Here is a 17,464-nt window from a genome sequence, read left to right on the forward strand (position 1 = left end):
TACCAGGCAAATTGACCGGCTCAGTGTGAGGACGATTTTGCCCGCTTGACTATCCGATTTAAAATTTTTCTCATAAAGAAGTTCACTTAAAAAAGTTTTGTCTGCCTGTGCAAACCAGTTGTCAATTTTCTTTTTAAACTCTTCTCTTAAAGCTATCGTTCATTTAGTTCAAAAGGCATTGCTTACTTGTAGTATAAAACAGGAAATTACACCTGTCGCTCTCCAGAATTTTGTGGCAACGTGCTAAATTTAGACCTGAGGGAATAAGCCAATCAAATGGGAGATTGGTCGTCCGTTGGGATATTTGATCGAGTTGCTGAAAATGTTAATGAAACCCCTGCCAACCATCTTTTTTTCTACTTATCTAGATCATCCATGGCCTGCTTTTACCGAGCAATGATGGAAGAGTTGATTGGAAGTGTAAAACAAACTCACTCTGTACCACTCAAGAGGACTGACCCGCCAGAGGTAGTAACTGCACTTATTTCTGCCAGTTTGCTTTAGAAATGAAGATGAGACAGAGAAATGGAAGTCAGTAAAAGAAAAGAAACTGCAATGCAACGTCTAGTTACAGACACTTTCCTTTGGCAGACATCAAGAAACGATGATTTAAGAGAACATATCTCCCATACATGAGCCTATTCCCTTAACAAGTTTTTCATTCTAATTTTAGTGCATGGTCATACTGACACTACATTCTGCAATGCAAACATTGTGGTAGTTCAACACAAACTGATTTCTTTCTCTTAACCTGTTAGATTGACTTTCAATTTCAGACTTAGATGAACGTGATGTGATGACCGTTGGGCATTGGCTGTGCAATCATGGGAATGAAAATAAAAATAACTTTCACAATGTGATGCAAAGTGGAAAATAGATTTTACAAAAATTATCATGGGGCAGCAGGGTGTGTTCTCTTAGATCATCCTCTCTTGCAGACATGTGTTTACCAAACACCTTTCCCTAAGTGTACATCTCTGTCTAAGGAGATGCCCTGGTACCATCAGCAACCTTCTCTTTTCTCTGTCCTAAAGTTATCACCCTCTGAATTGAACATCTTTGTGAGACAACTCTTCTGTGTACAACTTCTACAACTTCTTCTTGTGCTATAGAGATGTTGGATCATGTGTACTAATGGCATCTGTGATCGACTGTCGATCAATACGCTCGATTAGAATCTTCATCGGTACTTGATCAACATCCCAATTGATACTCAGTTGACACTTGATCAACACTTGATCAACGATCAACACTTGATCAACAGTCGGTCGATAGTCGGCTGAGTGTGGATGGACTCATATGATTGTATTGATCGAAAATTAGCCGACTGTTGACCGCGATGTCAATGAGGTGTCGATCGAGTTTCAACCGAGGTGTCAGTGGAGTGTCGATTGAGGGTCGATTGAGGGTATTGATGGAGAGTATCGATTGACACGCAACCATGGATGCTGTTAGTGCATATGATCCAAGATGTTGAACCATGTGTCCACAAAAGAAAAAAACATATTAAGTTCCTTAGAAGATTTTTTAAAATGCTTAATCCTCTAGACAATTAAGAATACTTCCATTTTGGATTTGACTTTTGTTTCATACCATCAGACTCACAAAGAGAGACTTGTTAAACTGAACATTTCTGTGCGGATTTTCCATATTATGATAAATTTGGTAAAGGTAAGCTAGTCTCAAACATTTTGCTGTGGTTAATGTGAAACAGTGTTTATCATAAATATTTTACTCCTGGCTGCAACATTTCATATGGGATAACCTCTGCTCTGAAGGCTGCTTTGGCTCAAGCAGTCTTTACAACATATCGTAGCAGTGAAAAGTACAAAACTGAACTCAGAATTAAAGTTCTCATTCTGCTTTCAATTTTACCAGGCTTTTGATCAGAGATCTATCATTGGAGCCTCATTAAAGGTATTATAACTGACAGTCTTTGTATTAGTTTTGGTCCAAGTATAAGAATGGCTGCACTTAACATTGCAATTTTTAAAATTTTGGCTAATTTTTGAAATGTTTTAATTCACTCGTTTTACAGTATGGGCGTTTATTTGTGGACATATTCTTGAAGTTAGGAATGCCAGTACTCGATTTGATGTTCAGGATGCACAAGGTTTGTAATTTATATATTGACAAACACTGCGATAAAGTACATACAAGTTTACACCCTTTCCCTTCTAGAGTCTAACCAAATTAAGTGAGTCCATTAGTGAGTATGTCACCAACTACATGTACATCAGGCAGGCAGTCAGTTGGTTGGTCAGTCTTTTAGTTGGTCATTCAGTTAGTCAATGATTTGGCCAGTCATCATTCAGCCAGTCATTTAATATTCAGTCAGTGATTTTGCGAGTCATCAGTCCCATGCTCAGTCAGGTTAATGATTGGTTGGCTCTTTAGTCAATCGGTCAATCTGTTGTTTGGTGGGTTTAAGTCAGTCAGTCAGTTGGTGAGTCAGTCAGTTAGTCAGTCAGTCATCTAGGTAGTTAGTCAGTTGGTTGGTTGGTCTGTCTGTCTGTCTGTCAATAAGTCTGTTGGTGGACTGGTTGTGGGTAGGTCAGTTACTTGGTCAAGTTATTCTTAAAAATACAAGCTGAAGTTTCCATTTCAAATAAGGGACTTCTTCTCACTGTACGTTTGTTCCAAAAGGATGATATCCATGGATTGTTAAAAAACTTGCAACAAAGTACGAGATCACTCCAACATTTTTGCAGTCACAGCAAGGTCAGTAAATAAGAGTGTTTAAATGCTAATAGACAGATATCCATAACCTCATAAAATGACAATGCGAATGTCCCAGTAAAAACATGATTTTCCATAAATTCTGATTTTCATACCTATTAGATGAAATCGCTGATTGCACCATTCACAGAATTCAATTTGGAGGCAACAGAGAACTCATCGAACAAATATCTCAGCCTTTCTATTTCCCTGAATCCCTCTCTTCCACCGCCCGTGGAACAAAGAATACCTGATCGCAGGTAATTTGCCATGGTTTGATTTCCAAGACTTTTGACTATAATCATACTTTCCATCTTTGATTAGGTGGCAAAAGATCTGTCTCTTACGAATCATGTCCCAGCACTCAAGAGGTGCCTAGAGACCTTTGTCTTCAGAGTCAAGGTACACTTTTAAGTTGTTAACATGTTCTTTACCACAGGAGGCAGGAGGTTTTTGTTATTATTGGATGAATAAATTCTGGTAGGAGCTATGGCATACATATTTCACTGCCATGCAATTTTACCAAGTTTATACACCCCTACCTTACTTTTTTTTATACACCCTTACCAAGTTTAAGACCAAAACCAATCCTGTTTGTTTCCCAAGTTATATATTCAGTCTGCATTTCAGCAATACATACTTCACCATGATCCCAATGGGACACATCACGTGGCTGACCCAAGCCTTTTCAGTTTTACTTCGTGCAATGTGTTCAGTTTAGCAGTACAGTACTAACTACATGTAAAAGGAGTTGTTTCTGATTTTTGTTGTTGTACATAGACGAATACAATTTAAGATTGTTCCAAAAGTTATTCTTCCACACTCTGACATGTTTTTGATTGATCACTTATTTTAAACCCTTCAACAATGACATCTGAGTCCAAAAAAATGACGATAATAAAGTAATAACACAATTAAATAGTTATAAAAATAATGTTGAATGAACTACAGCAAAGAAACTTCTTGATGCACAAATTTTCAACATTGTTGGCCATGTTGTCAAGTGTTTCTGACCGTGTGCATTTAGTCTTTCAAAAGTCTCTTTTGTCACTAAACCATGAAACAAGAGAGGGCTGAATACATTTGTGACCTTGTTTGCAGGCAATGCTTACACTAAACAAATGTCATGAGGCATTCTGGCTTGGAAATCTAAAAAACAGGGATATACAAGGGCAGGAAATAATGTCGCAGCAGTCTGCAGCAGAGGAACCAGCGGGTGAAGAGGAGGAAGAAGTTGAGGAAATGGATGAGGATGATGATGATGACGACGCTGAGGTAAGGCATACTACACTTGGGTGACTCCTAAATGAAGTTAAAAACTGCACACAGGTGGGCTGATTATCATCAGTTGGAGGTTCTCATTCCTAATTTCCATATGGGCACCTGTCACTTGACTACACAGTACACACAGCACATGCCAAAAAGTTTTGCCAATTCAACTGCTGTTGTTCTGCTGCATCAGAGCAAGTTTTTTCCTTACCTGAAAACTCATTTCACAATAACAAAGCTAGAGCAGTGGATGATTACACTGAGGTGTCGCTCATGCTTCTATATAATAAGTGTTAAGGGTAAATATTTGCTTTTTTGTGAGCACAATGGAGCTTAATGGTAATGTTTTTCAAGCCTTGAACATTAGCATAATGGTGAAAAATGGAGCATAATGTGTATAAAACCCTAGCTCCTAGCCATACTTTTTAAAACAGAGACTAATCACTATCAACTATGATGCAGTCCCTTAACTGCAATTTAATGTGACCTTTTTTCCAGGGAGATGCAGATGGCAGTCATGACAGAGAATCAAAAAGTGACAATGGAGAGTCATACAGCGAGAGTTTCTAATTATGGAAATGCCCTGACAGTGATTAATGCCAGTTTTACTGCCTACAGTACCATCACATGTATTGTTTGAGCTCCCTGCTTTTACCACGACAATACATTGTGTATAGAGAATATTGAATTATTTAGTTTTAACGAACAGAGTAATAATGACAATAAATATTATGCTCCTTTGTACTTTTATAGTCTTCTAGTAAAACAGACAAGGAATTTGAAAGCGGCCTAACTTAGAGCCATTGCAAAAAAGTTACAAGTGAGCAAGTAGAATTGCATATTGTTTTCAACAAAGCTAATAGTGATTCTGTAATGAATGGCAAGACTTTTCTGTGTGGTACTTTTGTTAGCAAACGGTATCAATTGTTATTGTTATCTATTAGACTTGCCGAGCAAAACATTTCTGACAATAAATATGAAGAAAATGTTTTTCCATATTACTGCTCATCTTTGATGTACAAGAAAGAGTTTCAGATCTCTTTGGTGCTTGAGTATTGCGCTGCTGCAATCATTTGAAATGATTTTTTTTTTATGTTCTTCCTCCTTGATCTGCTATTCTGGATGTTTTCCTTTGCACTTCACTTGATCTGTTTATTGTGGAAAAATCTGATAACTTCCATATCCTTGATCTGCTATCTTGGGTGGATTCTATTCCAATCCACGCAGTCTGTGTATTTTACTCCTTTTCCACCAAACAGATCCAAAGCACTGGAACAAAATTATTTCATCATGAACTAACATGAATCTCATACTTTTTAAAGTAATACAATAACCCGCCCCCCCCCCCCCCACCCCCACTCCCTCACATCATAATCTCTGATTACTATCCTCAAAGGTCTATATTGTTATTTAGATCATTGGAAACATCATCATCACCTTTATCGTCGTTTTTGTTTGCCACACGGTAAATTATAATAATAAAAAATAATAACTGTACAATAACAAACAAAAGGTGGCAAGGAGACCTCCAAAACTAAAAACCATGAGGCTTATAGCAGAGGCCATGTCAATTGCTGATATACCGGTATTGTAAATTTTAAGTTTTGCATGTGTAACATGACCAAGTCACCATATTTTCCATCAAAAATGTAATCAGTTTGTTGAAATAGTTATGGATACTAGGTTTACAGGTCTTAGGTAAAAATCGCTATGTGCTTCCAGTCACCATTTTGTTCAGACTAGATTTTGTTTTACAGTTAACTACAACTTGATACGTTAAATAAATCAAATTCAGAAAAGATAATTGGCAATAATTTTTATAAAACCAATGCACCTACCTTCCAAACGTGAGGTCCACTTTGCCATTGGAAAGCCTGTTTACTAATTCCAAATCAGTGATGTCTAGCCCATAGGAAAAACAAATCAGAATGAGAAGTGCTGAACACAAGCCAGCATAATCACCAACATACAAAAATTTCAAAATCTTAAATTCTCATTAGTGATCACCATCTTACATGTATTTCTTCATAGAACATCAAAACATTTTCAAGTAAACTTGCAGAGATTTGGTTCAGTTGATGTACAGTACATGTATAACCACAGTTTTAGAAACAGCTTTTAACATATAGGTATACAGTAATAGCCCACATATAAGAACCTGAATTTTTTAATTTAGCCTAAATAGGTTCTTATATAAATGGTACTTAAAGCAAATTTAGGTTACCAAGGTTCTTAAAATAGGTTCTTATATTTCATATGAATTTCATCTGAATATACTATATATATTAGAAATATCATCTCATAAAAGTCTAAATCACTTATTTGTACCATAGAGCAATGCCTATAGGCAGTTCAGTGCAGGTATAGTATATGTCCTTAACAAAACACAATAAAGAAACTCATGTTGATACCAAATTCATAACAAGTTCAAGCAATAAGGAGAAATGAAAAAAATAAATTAAAAACTGTATGGCTCTAGCTCTTGACGTTTGATCATATCATCATCCGAGCTATCAGTTGTCATCAGACAACATGAAGTACCCTTCATAAACACGAGTGAAGCAACAAAAAGGTCGAGGGACTGAACAGACGACGGCAAATGTACAAATGACACGAACCGTAGAAGTCGTGAAGGCTAGTAAACCCCATTTTACGCTGTCAAGTTACTTTTAAATAGATTTTAAGGAAAACGACCAATTTTTTAAGTTTAAAAGACATGTTTCGACAGAACTTCTGTCATCTTCAGTTGAATGAATGATTACAAAGCAAGTTGAATAATAAGTAGGCTCTCAACTCAAGATAAAGGAGGCTATCCATATTCAAAAAGAACTACCTTGCCTCAATCAGCAATTACACCATGTAAATCTAAAATTATCCTTTTAACTTACACCTTTTCACGTTCTGTTGTTACTATTTGTCTTAATTAGCATTTTTGCCTACTTATTATTCAACTTGCTTTGTAATCATTCATTCAGCTGAAGATGACAGAAGTTCTGTCGAAACATGTCTTTTAAACTTAAAAAATTGGTCGTTTTCCTTAAAATCTTTACATGTCTGCTGCTATCTATAACTTTTAAATAGATAATGATCTTAATTCAGCAGTTTCTACCCATAAACTTTTACAGCAACCCCACTGATAAGGACCTAACTTAAAATTTTAGCCTTAATGGGTTCTTATGTGGAGGGGGCTTAAAATGAAAATTTTAGCCTAACAGGTTCTTAAAACCCAGGTTCTTATATGTGGGCTATTACTGTACTAATACATGTGACATTATCTCTCCTTTTCGTGCCATGCAACACAAAGCATCCACAGCATTCCTCCAGCTGGTGTGGTCCCGTACCTCCTTTTGGGCCTCATTAGCTTAAGTCAGCTCTTCTGCTACAATTCTCAGCCAGGTTTTTTTTGGAAAAAGGTATAGCTGAGAAGTAAAAGGGATTAAGTCAGGTTGCTTCTCACCTTTCCCACCTCCAGCATATGTACAAGGAATTGGAGACCACTGTCCTAGAACTGCCAAAAAATATATTACATTTCACTACGTAATTAGTAGCAAGTAAGCTGTGATAGTTAAAAAAAACTAATGTCATTGATTACTGAATGGGAATTTCTTGTACATTGTATCAAACAAGAGAGACTGTTCCACCACATTTCCAAACACTGAAAGGAGAGTAGAAAACATGATGTACAGCAGAGTATTTTTGACGAACTTCAAGTGTTTGGAAATGTGGTCAAACACTGTCTTGAGTGTTTGATAACTCTTCTCAGTCAAAACTAAATCTAGAGAGAAGATGGAGAAACTAAAATCACAGAAATCTATGATCTAAATGTCATCAAAGTTATTATTTTCTTTGTTTAAACTTTATGAATTAAACGAGCTTGAGAAATTGTACCTTTGACAAGATCTTCATCAATTCCCTTACACAAACCCTGTATGAAAGAACATACATTCATGTATACCATGTCAGTAAAACAGAATGTGTAGTTCCAGAAAATATCCATACTTCCCCCAGAGAAGGGATTTTTTCTAACACCTCCCCACCCTTCTGGAAATTCCAGTTAAGTCTCCTACATTTCTTTAAATTTTTGCTCGTCCAGAACCCCCCACTCCCCAGGAAATTCCAATCCCTTCTGTGGGGGAAGTATGGATATTTTCTGGAACTGCACAATTTGCCTTCGTAATATTTTTTTTTTTCCGGAGTAAAATATTGCAATTTGTGGTCCTGGCAAATCTACATAAGCACTGTTCAGCAGTCAAAATTAATTACTGGTATTCCCAGGGGTTTTATTAAGGGCTCAGCACCAGGCAAATTGATCTGCTGTTAGGTTAATTTTGCCCACCTTGTTTGAGCATCTAGACAAAAGTTTTTCTCATAAAAAAAGTTCAGTTCAGAAAATTTTGCCTGCCTGTGAAAACCATTTGCCCTGCTGCTGAAATGAAACCCCTGATTCCAAGAACTCAATCTGCCCAAAGTTTAACTTCATCACCTAGCAATCACGTTTCTGTTATTTGTTAATTAAAAATAGTTCAGTTTATTACAACCATTCTGCTATGGAGAGATTAACTTTAAATTACTATCCACCATATAGTGACAAAACTGCTCAAAAACACACATACCTCAACATCAGCTGCATGTACAAGGAATTCTGATCCAAACTGAGACAATTCTTCTAAACACCCTAAATTAATGGAAACGTTACTGAGCAGTTTTTATGTAAATATCAGGGGCAGTGAAATTTAATCTGCAGAAATCCTGATTTGGGGCTGAAATATTTGATAACGTTTAATCATGCCTGATACTTTCTGTTGACCTTTATAGAACAGAGACATGCATGCATATACATGTACATGTACATGCTGCCTACCAATAAAATAATAAATAAATAATATGAGAAAAGGAAATAATTTAATTGACCACTCTCTGGTAGTTTTGAGGGCCATTGTATGCAATAACATAGACAAAATTAGCTACTAGTATCACAAAATATACATTGCTTTCTTTGCACATATTACATGCCTACATTGCTAAGTAAGTTTGTATGGATCTCATCTCAATATGGTAGTCTCCTACACAGGCAAATAATGAAGACCATCATATCAACTGACAAGAGATGTACTTCAAAACAGTTCATAATTAAAGTATAGAATCGCAAGGCATGTACAGCCAAGAGAAATTAAGCCAAAAAAATAATATGCGACATTGAGGGTTCTCAGTAATGCTTGACTTTTCTTACATGCTTTCGATCTGATTGTTTGGAAGGAGGATAGCAGCTACAGTATGCTGCTGACATGTATCTTATAGGCTTTTTCTTTATTTTCACCTTTTGTTATTTCCAAACTAGTAACTGTCTGCCACTTATTGATGGCCACAAACCAAGAGTTCTTCTGCCTGCGACAGCTGAGGTCAATGACTAGTTGTTCTTTACCAATCAAACTGCTCAACTGTTGGAGTCTTTCCAGGGAAAACTTGCCAGAGGGAAAAAGCCAAGATGTCACTATGACCTACAAGCAGAGTTTACATAAAGCAGAGCGTTGTATAAACAATTCTGTCAAAATATAAGAGGAGTACTGTGGTGAAGAAGTAAATGTGTTGCCTCTGAATCAAGTGGTCCAAGTTTGTCCCTAGAGAGGAGCATGCTATTGTGTGCTTGAGCAAGACACTTAAGTTTACTTTCACTGTGCCCCTCTCCACTCAGGTGTACAAATGGGTGGCACCAAATTAAATACTATGGAGTAGCCCTGCAGTGGAGTTCGTATCCCATCTGGAGGGAAGAGGTGGAACTATACCTAGCTGCTTCATGCTTTGGAAACTGACTAAAGGCATATACATGTATGGTCGAGAGTTGATTGATACTCATGACTGACCCTCGATTGAGATTCAGTCAGCACCTGGGTTGACTCTACATCAACACTTCATCAGTATCTCTACCATCAGCTAATTTTTGCAGACATGCCATCGAGTGTCAATCGATACATATGACTCAGTCAACACTCAGCCAACTATCGACTGACTGTCCATTGAGTGTCGCTTGTGTGTTGACTAAGACATTGATTGATTACTGACTGAGTGTTGGGTATCGATCCAGATGTCGATCAAGAGTCCATCGAGGTGTTGATCAAGTATTGATTGAGGGTTGATCAAGGGTATCGATTGACATGACCACGGATGTCTTAAGTACACATGATACAAGCATAGGTCTGTAAAGGCTTCAATGCATGCATTTATTGGCAATATAATTCCCATAGTTTGAGATCTGTCTCCACTGTCGAGAGCAAAACTCAAAACTGCTTCCATGTAAGGAAAGCTTTAACTTTTGTACCTTAGCAGCTCCTTTATCAAGCCATGATTCGGCATTGCCTATGGTAATGCCTCCTCCAATCTGTAGTCCACCAGGCCAGGCTGCTAGGGCTTCCTGTGCAGCCATATCATTACCAGGACCTAGTTTGATCACATGGCCTCCAGTCAAGTTGTCCTCACGGTAGCGTGATGCATAGAAGCCCGTATTATGACTGCAAAATAGAAGATGGGAATCAAAGGGCATTACTGCACCACAAAGGGAACCTTCCCAGAGAGAACTTTATACATTTAACCTGTTGAAATACTAACAGGGACGAAGTTTAGCGCTAAAAGCAGCATCGAAAATCTCCTCACTGCAATCATATATTTCCTGTAGTTCCCTTTGGGAGAATCTGGTTCTTAGTCAAGGCGTTTTCCAAGGGACGATCGCGCGTATTGGCACATTTAAGCTTCCATAATAATTATTCGTCAGCTTATTTGGCAGAGTACTTAAGTAGGTCAGCAGTGGGAATCATAGAGTTGATGTAGACATGGCATGCTGCCACAATAAGCTACAATCGTTACCTGCCTTCTCAGAGGAAATCTTTTACCTGGCAATAAAGTTTGTTCGAAGATATCCCTCATTATCTGACAACGTGCCACCGACGATCTAGCTGAAAAAGAGCATGAGAACGTTAAAGCTAACGTTTAAGTAAGGTCTAATAATTTTTTCTTGAGACAAACCTGTTTAACCTTTCCATCGTGTAGATCAATACAGGGTCGAAAATGTGTGAACCTTCGAAAATCCACCGCCATTTCGGCTATACAAGAAACTGGACACTTCATTTGAAAAGCAATATAGTATTTCTTGCGCCCCTGAAGAGTACTGCGGGCGCATTATTTTAAAGATGGCGGCTGAGCAGACTGAGCACAGCCTGAAGGAAAGTGCGGCTGAAAAACCAATGTTCACATGCTCGTCTTGTGGATTTCAATGCCATTATGAATATTTTGGAAAGAAGCCGCCCTTCTCTAAGTCTGTGCTGTACGTATATTGTTTTCGTTTTAACCAAAAAATGGAGTGAAATTCTCATCTACTACAAAATGCTCAGTAGCTGAACTAGAGCGGGAATAACAGTAAAAACTCAAGAGCTAGGTTATATGGTCATTTAATCGCTACTCCGAGTTTCATGCCTCATGCGAGGCAATCATCAGGCGACTGCCAGAAAAAACGGTTACATTCAAAGATATTTGAAAATACAGAACAATACAATTACATACTAGATGTGTTGCGTGTCACGTGGCGCGTCACGCGGGATCTTAATCGCTAATTAGATGATAACATTTTTCAGCAAGAATTTCCTAGCATGTCTGCAACACGATAGAAGCTCATTTCTGCTGTTCAGAGTTGACATTTTTGGTTTACATAAGATGAAAAATTTCTCCCACAAACAGTATGTATTGTTCTGTATTTTCAAATATCTTTGAATGTAACCGTTTTTTCTGGCAGTCGCCTGATGATTGCCTCGCATGAGGCATGAAACTCGGAGTAGCGATTAAATGACCATATAACCTAGCTCTTGAGTTTTTACTGTTGTTTTCGTTTTATAAATACTTTTTATTTTTTTCGACAAAATATCTAGGTGGCTGCACCACACTCATTCGTGACTCTTGAAAAAATTGCTGCGATTTTAAACCTTCGTAAGAAATTCCACGGTATTTGCAGTGTATGTGATCATGCCGCAGAACTCCATTTCCTTAGCTATTCAGAATTGCAACATTGATTCCTCCCAGAAATCCCCCTTCGATTTTAATACTCTGTACCCCGGGGGGTGGGGGTACTCTCTTATATGGGCTATATAGGTATGTGCGGCCCCAAAGGGTATGGTTTTTTGCTGTTTTGGTCATAAATAGGGTATCGATTTTTAGCTGATGTTGACCCTTTTGGTCATAAATAGGGTATGGTTTTTGCACTCTAGCCTTGATATGGGTATGTTTTCAAGAAGAAGCCACTTTTTCACCATTATCAAAAACAAAATCAATAAAAGCACTTCACAAATTGTGTTTACGGTAATTTAACATTGGTCTGAACTAGGGAACTAATTGTAATGCAGGTCTGAAACAAGGTTTTGATTTAAGGGTCAGGTCATAAATAGGGTTTCAAATTTTTGGTCAGGTCATAATTAGGGTAGGGAATATCGTAGATTTTGGTCATAAATAGGGTAAGGGTTTTGGGAAGCGGGCCGCACACCCCCACCCAATTTTTCCAGGAGTACCCCTCAGGCTCCATGCATACCTTCCAAAACCTCTAAAAGGTTTTTGCTAGTTCCAGAATTTAAAGTTATTTCAATGTTTCACAAACCCTGTTCGTTGACAAGACAGCTACCATATGAAGCCACAAGAGTCAAAAAACAAACCTTTTTTCTTTTAAGACATCAATTAATCAGTGCATACCAATACATTTTTTTTGCCACAGACTCTTAGAAGATGCATATGTTCTTCGTGATCCTTTCTCACCATATCCAGGACATTTAATTCTTGGTGGACAATGCTGTTTGTGTTCTACAGACATTTGCATTTCTCAGGTACAGGCATGTATTTCTGGGAGTACTCCCGGAAATGTAATTTGGATAGAGGTGTGCAGTCTGATTACCGAAACTCTTACCTTCTATAATCAGTTACTTAGTTCTGACCAACATTAAAAAGGTAAAGGGGTAATTAAAGTCTGCATAGGAGCCAGGTGGCCCATCAGGCCAGAGCTTATCCCAGTTTCTGTAGCATGAAGCAACTAGGAGTACATGTATTTCTACTCCTGCCTGGATGGGATGCTAGTGCATCGCAGGGTTACCCCCAGCATTAAGTTCACCAGTACCTAGTTATTAACACCTGGATGGAGAGAGGCACCGTGAGAGTAAAGTGTCGTGCGCATGAATATAACGCAATGTCCTCAGCAAGGGCTTGAACCCGGACTGCCTGATCTGCCACCGGGCCTCTCATGACAAATGTTAAAGGCAATGTATTTATGCTTTTAATGGGTAGGAGAAAGGTTGAGAGACCAAAAATCAAAAGAAAATGATAAATGTACCAATGTCATGAACCAACTGAAAGGAGTTGAGTAGGCCTGTCAACCACATTTTACACACAAAGTATAATCTATTTCAGACCAAAATGGCTAAAAAACCATATCTTTGAGGCCACACCTACATATTTAGCCCATATGAGAGTACCCTCTGAGGAATGCCCTCCCCAGCAATGGTTAAGGAGTTGTGCTCTGGATTGAGTGGTCCAAGCTCGAGCCCTAACCAGGGTCATTACATTATGTTCTTGGGCAAGACACTTTACTTTCACCATTCCTCTCTCCAGCCCAGGTGTATAAATGGGTCATGGCGAATTTCATTTCTTCTGATGGGTTTTGGTTTCCCTGCAGACTTGTAGCATTTTCTACACCAAGAGGTTTTGCATTGCTTGTGTTGAGAAAAACATGGGAGAATTTCCTGATGAAATCTGTAAGGTAAGCGCAAATAAACGAGTAATTTTGATGCCAACGTTTCTTGTAGCACCCCCTGCTTGCATGAAAGTAAGTAAGTAACTTTATTTAAGCAGGGTAGCCCATTCAGCAACGAGGCTGGTATCCATAGAAGCTTGCATCATGCAAAAATCGCACACATCATATAACATTGTCGGATGCAAGATTGGTTTTGCAACGAACAACATCTTTCGTCTCGTATACATGAAACAGTGTTAAAGGGGTTAAAAGTTTGTTATATAACTGGAGTTTTTTCAATCTAATGTGCATTTATGGTCACGCGGCAATGGCTAAACCTGAATGTCACCTGCCAGGCAACAATTAATCCAAATTAAGCAACTGTTACCCGCTCTTCCACTAACCAAAGGTTACTTTGACTTCTTTGTGCTGTATTACTTCACACTAAACTACGCGACCAGCTCTATAACTGTTTTCCCTCGAATCTCGATGTTTCCCTTGACTTCGTCTCGAAAAACCAAAAACTGCTTCCCTCGGGACCAGTTATAATATTTACCTGAAACAATTTCTCTCGTATGGTCTATCGTAAGCCTCTCGCATATATATATAAAAAAACTATTCAGGCCGGGCTATTCTGTGTTTATTCGGAATCCATGAACGCGGGTAAAACCAAAGGTATTAGTTTCTAAAAATATACCGTTGGGCTGTGCCAGCAAACAAGTGAAACACTTTAATAACTTGAAGTTGAGGAAGGAAAATTTACCGCCGTGACTGTTAATTTACCTTAAATAACTGAAGGTTGATAAATAGATAAGTGTAAAGCCAAACTTGACGTTACTCTTGATCAGCCAAGCGAAACGGTGCTTCTCCTCCAAAAACAAGGCAAACGTTGAAAAGAAATGGCACTGCGAAATCAATATGATAGAAACATATCGTATTGGGATCCGAACTCGCCTCGCCGAAGGGGTTCGCATTCTATGCAAGGAAGAAATTAAACTGCCGGAAGGAAATCGGCTTGCCGGAAGGAAATCGACTTGCCGGAACGAAATCGGCTTGCCGGAAGGAAATTGTGATGGCTAAAGAAAAATTAGAATTCTGGAAGGAAGTGAGCACCTCTGAATGTTGAACGCAGAGATGATCTTATAGAAAGATTAATTAAACATCACGTTTGTTGTTATTCCCCTTTTTCCCAACGAACGAAAAAATCCCGTGTTTTACCTTGAAATTGAGTAATTTCGCGATTTGCTGCAAACATAACAAGTTTTTTCTCACTTTTTTTGATCAATCTGACTAAGTTGAGGCTGCGTTCTACCAAGCGGTACATAGTCCCGGTTTCTGTAGCGTGAAGTGACTAGGAGTATTTCTTCTCCCCCTTGGATGGGGTGCTGGTCTATCGCAGGGTTATCCGCAGTATTAAACTCGCCGGTACCCATTTATATACCTGGGTGGAGAGAGGCACTGTGAGAGTAAAGTGTCTTGCCCCCCACTTTGTTGGCCCTATGCCCGTCTGATTTCTATTTTTGTTTTCTTTTAATCATTCCTGTAGGATTTACAGAGAAAAGACGTTTCACGCAGCTAGTTAACTCCATTCTGCGCTTCGTGGAAAGAACTGTGCTCAACGCCCAGTTATCTGCATCTGGAAGAAGAGATTTGGTGAGGACCAGCCACAAAGCTGTTATGTTGTCAGGATTGTCTTCATCGATCCATATATGGATCTGAAATTTTGACATCTGGCTACAAAGCATTCATCATGGGCAGTATTGCGCTCTCTCGAGAGAGAAATCATGAAAGACGTCATTCAAGAACCTCATGGAATAGTGCGGCGTACTTATAAGAGCTTTATACATAGATGGCGCGTCTTCTTATAAAAAAAAACGGTCATTTTAAATGTCTCAAGCTTGTTATTCGCAGTCTTTCTTGATTTTCCCCAATGTTAAACCATCAAAGGCTTTATAATTACTTCTTTAGTGATTATTTTTTCTACCTAAGTAAAGAATATGTCGAGGTTTATTTCCTTTAAAAGCTGGTTTGTACAGGACGAAACACTACTCTATAGTGAAGCGTGCTTTCCAAACAAGCGAGCTCAAAGTAACTGATCCGAATCAATCATGTGCAAGCAAGAGAAACAAGGTGATGCTCAACAGAAGCTAGCACGCTAAAAGCCGTACTTCGACAACTCAGTAGAAACTAGCACGAGCTGTTAACGTAATAGACTACTAACAGTCTTTCTTTTGCTCAATTTTGCTCGAAGATCCGCGAAAGAACGGAAAAGTGTGAGTAGAAGCAAGTGTCTGTTCGTTTGCGTTCTTCCCCGCGGATTTTCCAGCAAAAGAGAAACTGTTCGCGGTCTATTGACGTAATGATGGTGCGAGCAAAGAAAATATAATTTTGATAATCAAATTAAAAGAGAGATTTTCCATGCGTTTTCCCGCAATGTTTTCCAAAAGAAATATAAACTAAGACATCTTTTCCGTTTTTCTGTAGCGCTCTAGAAACACTCGTGAAAGTTTGGGAAGAATTAATGTAAAAGGTATGTCCAAAAATACCACAAATACTTAGATTCATTCAGACGATAGTCACATGCGCGCTATTCACGCGCCAGAAGCTTATTACGTGAAGGAATTGTGCCGGTCGTTCTACGAGTTTTCCATTCTATGCTAAAATAATTTAAAGGTAGGCTATTAAATCTATCACCAGGATGGGCAATAAAGTATAAAGAGGGCTCCAAGGTGATCGCCAAATCCGATATACCCGGCCAAAAAAATCCCGATCTTGGTAAGAAAACATGTATAGACAAAACACACTTAAATAAAACGAAAAAAATTGAAATAAAAAATCCCTTAAAACATCACGAGAAAGGCAGCTGATAACTTGTACCAGCTTTGCGAAGATTCACAAAGATAAGTAAATTTTTTCAACTTAATACCCTCAAAATTGTGGCAAAGAAAAACCAAAAAGACAGCCTTAAATACGCGTACGATGGGCTTTTTGGATCGGTCAGGCACGCGACGCTTCTTTTATCTTCGTTGTTTATACAGATAATAAATGACCACTTGAAGATTTCACCTTTCTACTTATCAAGTTTAATATTATGGTGCCAATAATCCGTAGGTCACAATACGTTGGATAACAGTTCGCAATTGCTTTAGTCAGAAAAGACGACAAGATGAATGAGCTTGTCCGCCATCGATTTTGAAAATCGATGGCAGACAAGCTGATTCATCTTTCCGTCTTTTCCGTCTTTTTTCTTTCTACGCTAAAGCAAAATAACGACGACATGTCTAAAGTTATAGCTAAGTCAGGAAAGAAGGTATAAAAAAACATCCAAGGTAACCAAAGCGAAGATACAGCGTAATCTTGATTTCTCGAACCCTTGATTTTGAACCTCCCTGTAACTCCAAACAAAAGTCTTTTCTCTCTCTTCAGTCGAACACTGTAATTTTACTCCCGATTTCACGAACGACCCGACTTTCCAACCCAACTCTCGTTTCCCTTGAAAAATCAGGATTCCACTCAATCAGTAACCTGGGCCAAAAAAATTGTTGTTCATAACACGAAAACAAGTCACTGACAAGTCAAGGTAAGACGCTTAAATGAACAAAAAAAAAATTAAGAGGAGGAAGAAGAGGAAAAAGACTCTTAAAACATTACGGCGGAGAAGGGCGGCTGATACTTGTCCCAGCTTTGCTAAGATTGTCATGATTAGTCATTTTTTGTAACTTA

The 17,464-nt window shown here is 38.4% G+C and overlaps 3 protein-coding genes across 6 annotated transcripts in view; 2 read left to right on the forward strand and 1 right to left on the reverse strand.

Annotated features, from left to right (window-relative positions):
* LOC110042778 (Fanconi anemia group D2 protein-like) overlaps positions 1-4,983 on the forward strand; it is a 29,408-nt gene extending 24,425 nt beyond the window's left edge. For 2 of the 3 annotated variants that reach the window (XM_089281574.1, XM_089281576.1), the window contains exons 39-46: positions 369-468; positions 1,600-1,671; positions 1,876-1,917; positions 2,039-2,113; positions 2,647-2,721; positions 3,043-3,120; positions 3,820-3,993; positions 4,486-4,983. In XM_089281574.1, coding sequence (XP_089137700.1) covers positions 369-468; positions 1,600-1,671; positions 1,876-1,917; positions 2,039-2,113; positions 2,647-2,721; positions 3,043-3,120; positions 3,820-3,993; positions 4,486-4,557 — 688 coding nt within the window. In that variant the 3' untranslated portion in view covers positions 4,558-4,983. The remainder of the gene's footprint in view (positions 1-368; positions 469-1,599; positions 1,672-1,875; positions 1,918-2,038; positions 2,114-2,646; positions 2,722-3,042; positions 3,121-3,819; positions 3,994-4,485) is intronic. The other variant, XM_089281575.1, reaches the window with a different exon arrangement.
* On the reverse strand, positions 4,433-11,129 carry LOC110042829 (uncharacterized). The gene is made up of 9 exons (XM_020748207.2): positions 11,005-11,129; positions 10,872-10,930; positions 10,304-10,493; positions 9,305-9,485; positions 8,601-8,662; positions 7,876-7,912; positions 7,445-7,495; positions 5,826-5,889; positions 4,433-5,256 (listed from the first exon to the last, which is right to left on the reverse strand). The coding sequence occupies exons 1-9, from the start codon at positions 11,104-11,106 to the stop codon at positions 5,181-5,183; spliced, it is 822 nt and encodes a 273-aa protein (XP_020603866.2). The 5' UTR covers positions 11,107-11,129; the 3' UTR covers positions 4,433-5,180.
* A 17-nt stretch (positions 11,130-11,146) lies between these two features.
* Positions 11,147-16,806, forward strand: LOC110042831 (cysteine-rich DPF motif domain-containing protein 1-like). Of its 2 annotated transcripts, XM_089281579.1 has the most exons (4): positions 11,147-11,302; positions 12,734-12,842; positions 13,685-13,768; positions 15,288-16,806. In XM_089281579.1, the coding sequence occupies exons 1-4, from the start codon at positions 11,169-11,171 to the stop codon at positions 15,318-15,320; spliced, it is 360 nt and encodes a 119-aa protein (XP_089137705.1). In that variant the 5' UTR covers positions 11,147-11,168; the 3' UTR covers positions 15,321-16,806. The 2 variants fall into 2 exon arrangements, with proteins under 2 accessions (XP_089137705.1, XP_089137704.1); XM_089281578.1 differs by lacking the exon at positions 15,288-16,806 and having other exon boundaries at positions 13,685-13,846.
* The last annotated feature ends 658 nt before the right edge of the window (positions 16,807-17,464 follow it).

The sequence above is a fragment of the Orbicella faveolata genome, unplaced genomic scaffold, assembly GCF_042242905.1.
Source record: "Orbicella faveolata isolate gen_17 unplaced genomic scaffold, um_ofav_v1 contig_48, whole genome shotgun sequence".
Classification (NCBI taxonomy): Eukaryota; Metazoa; Cnidaria; class Anthozoa; order Scleractinia; family Merulinidae; genus Orbicella; species Orbicella faveolata.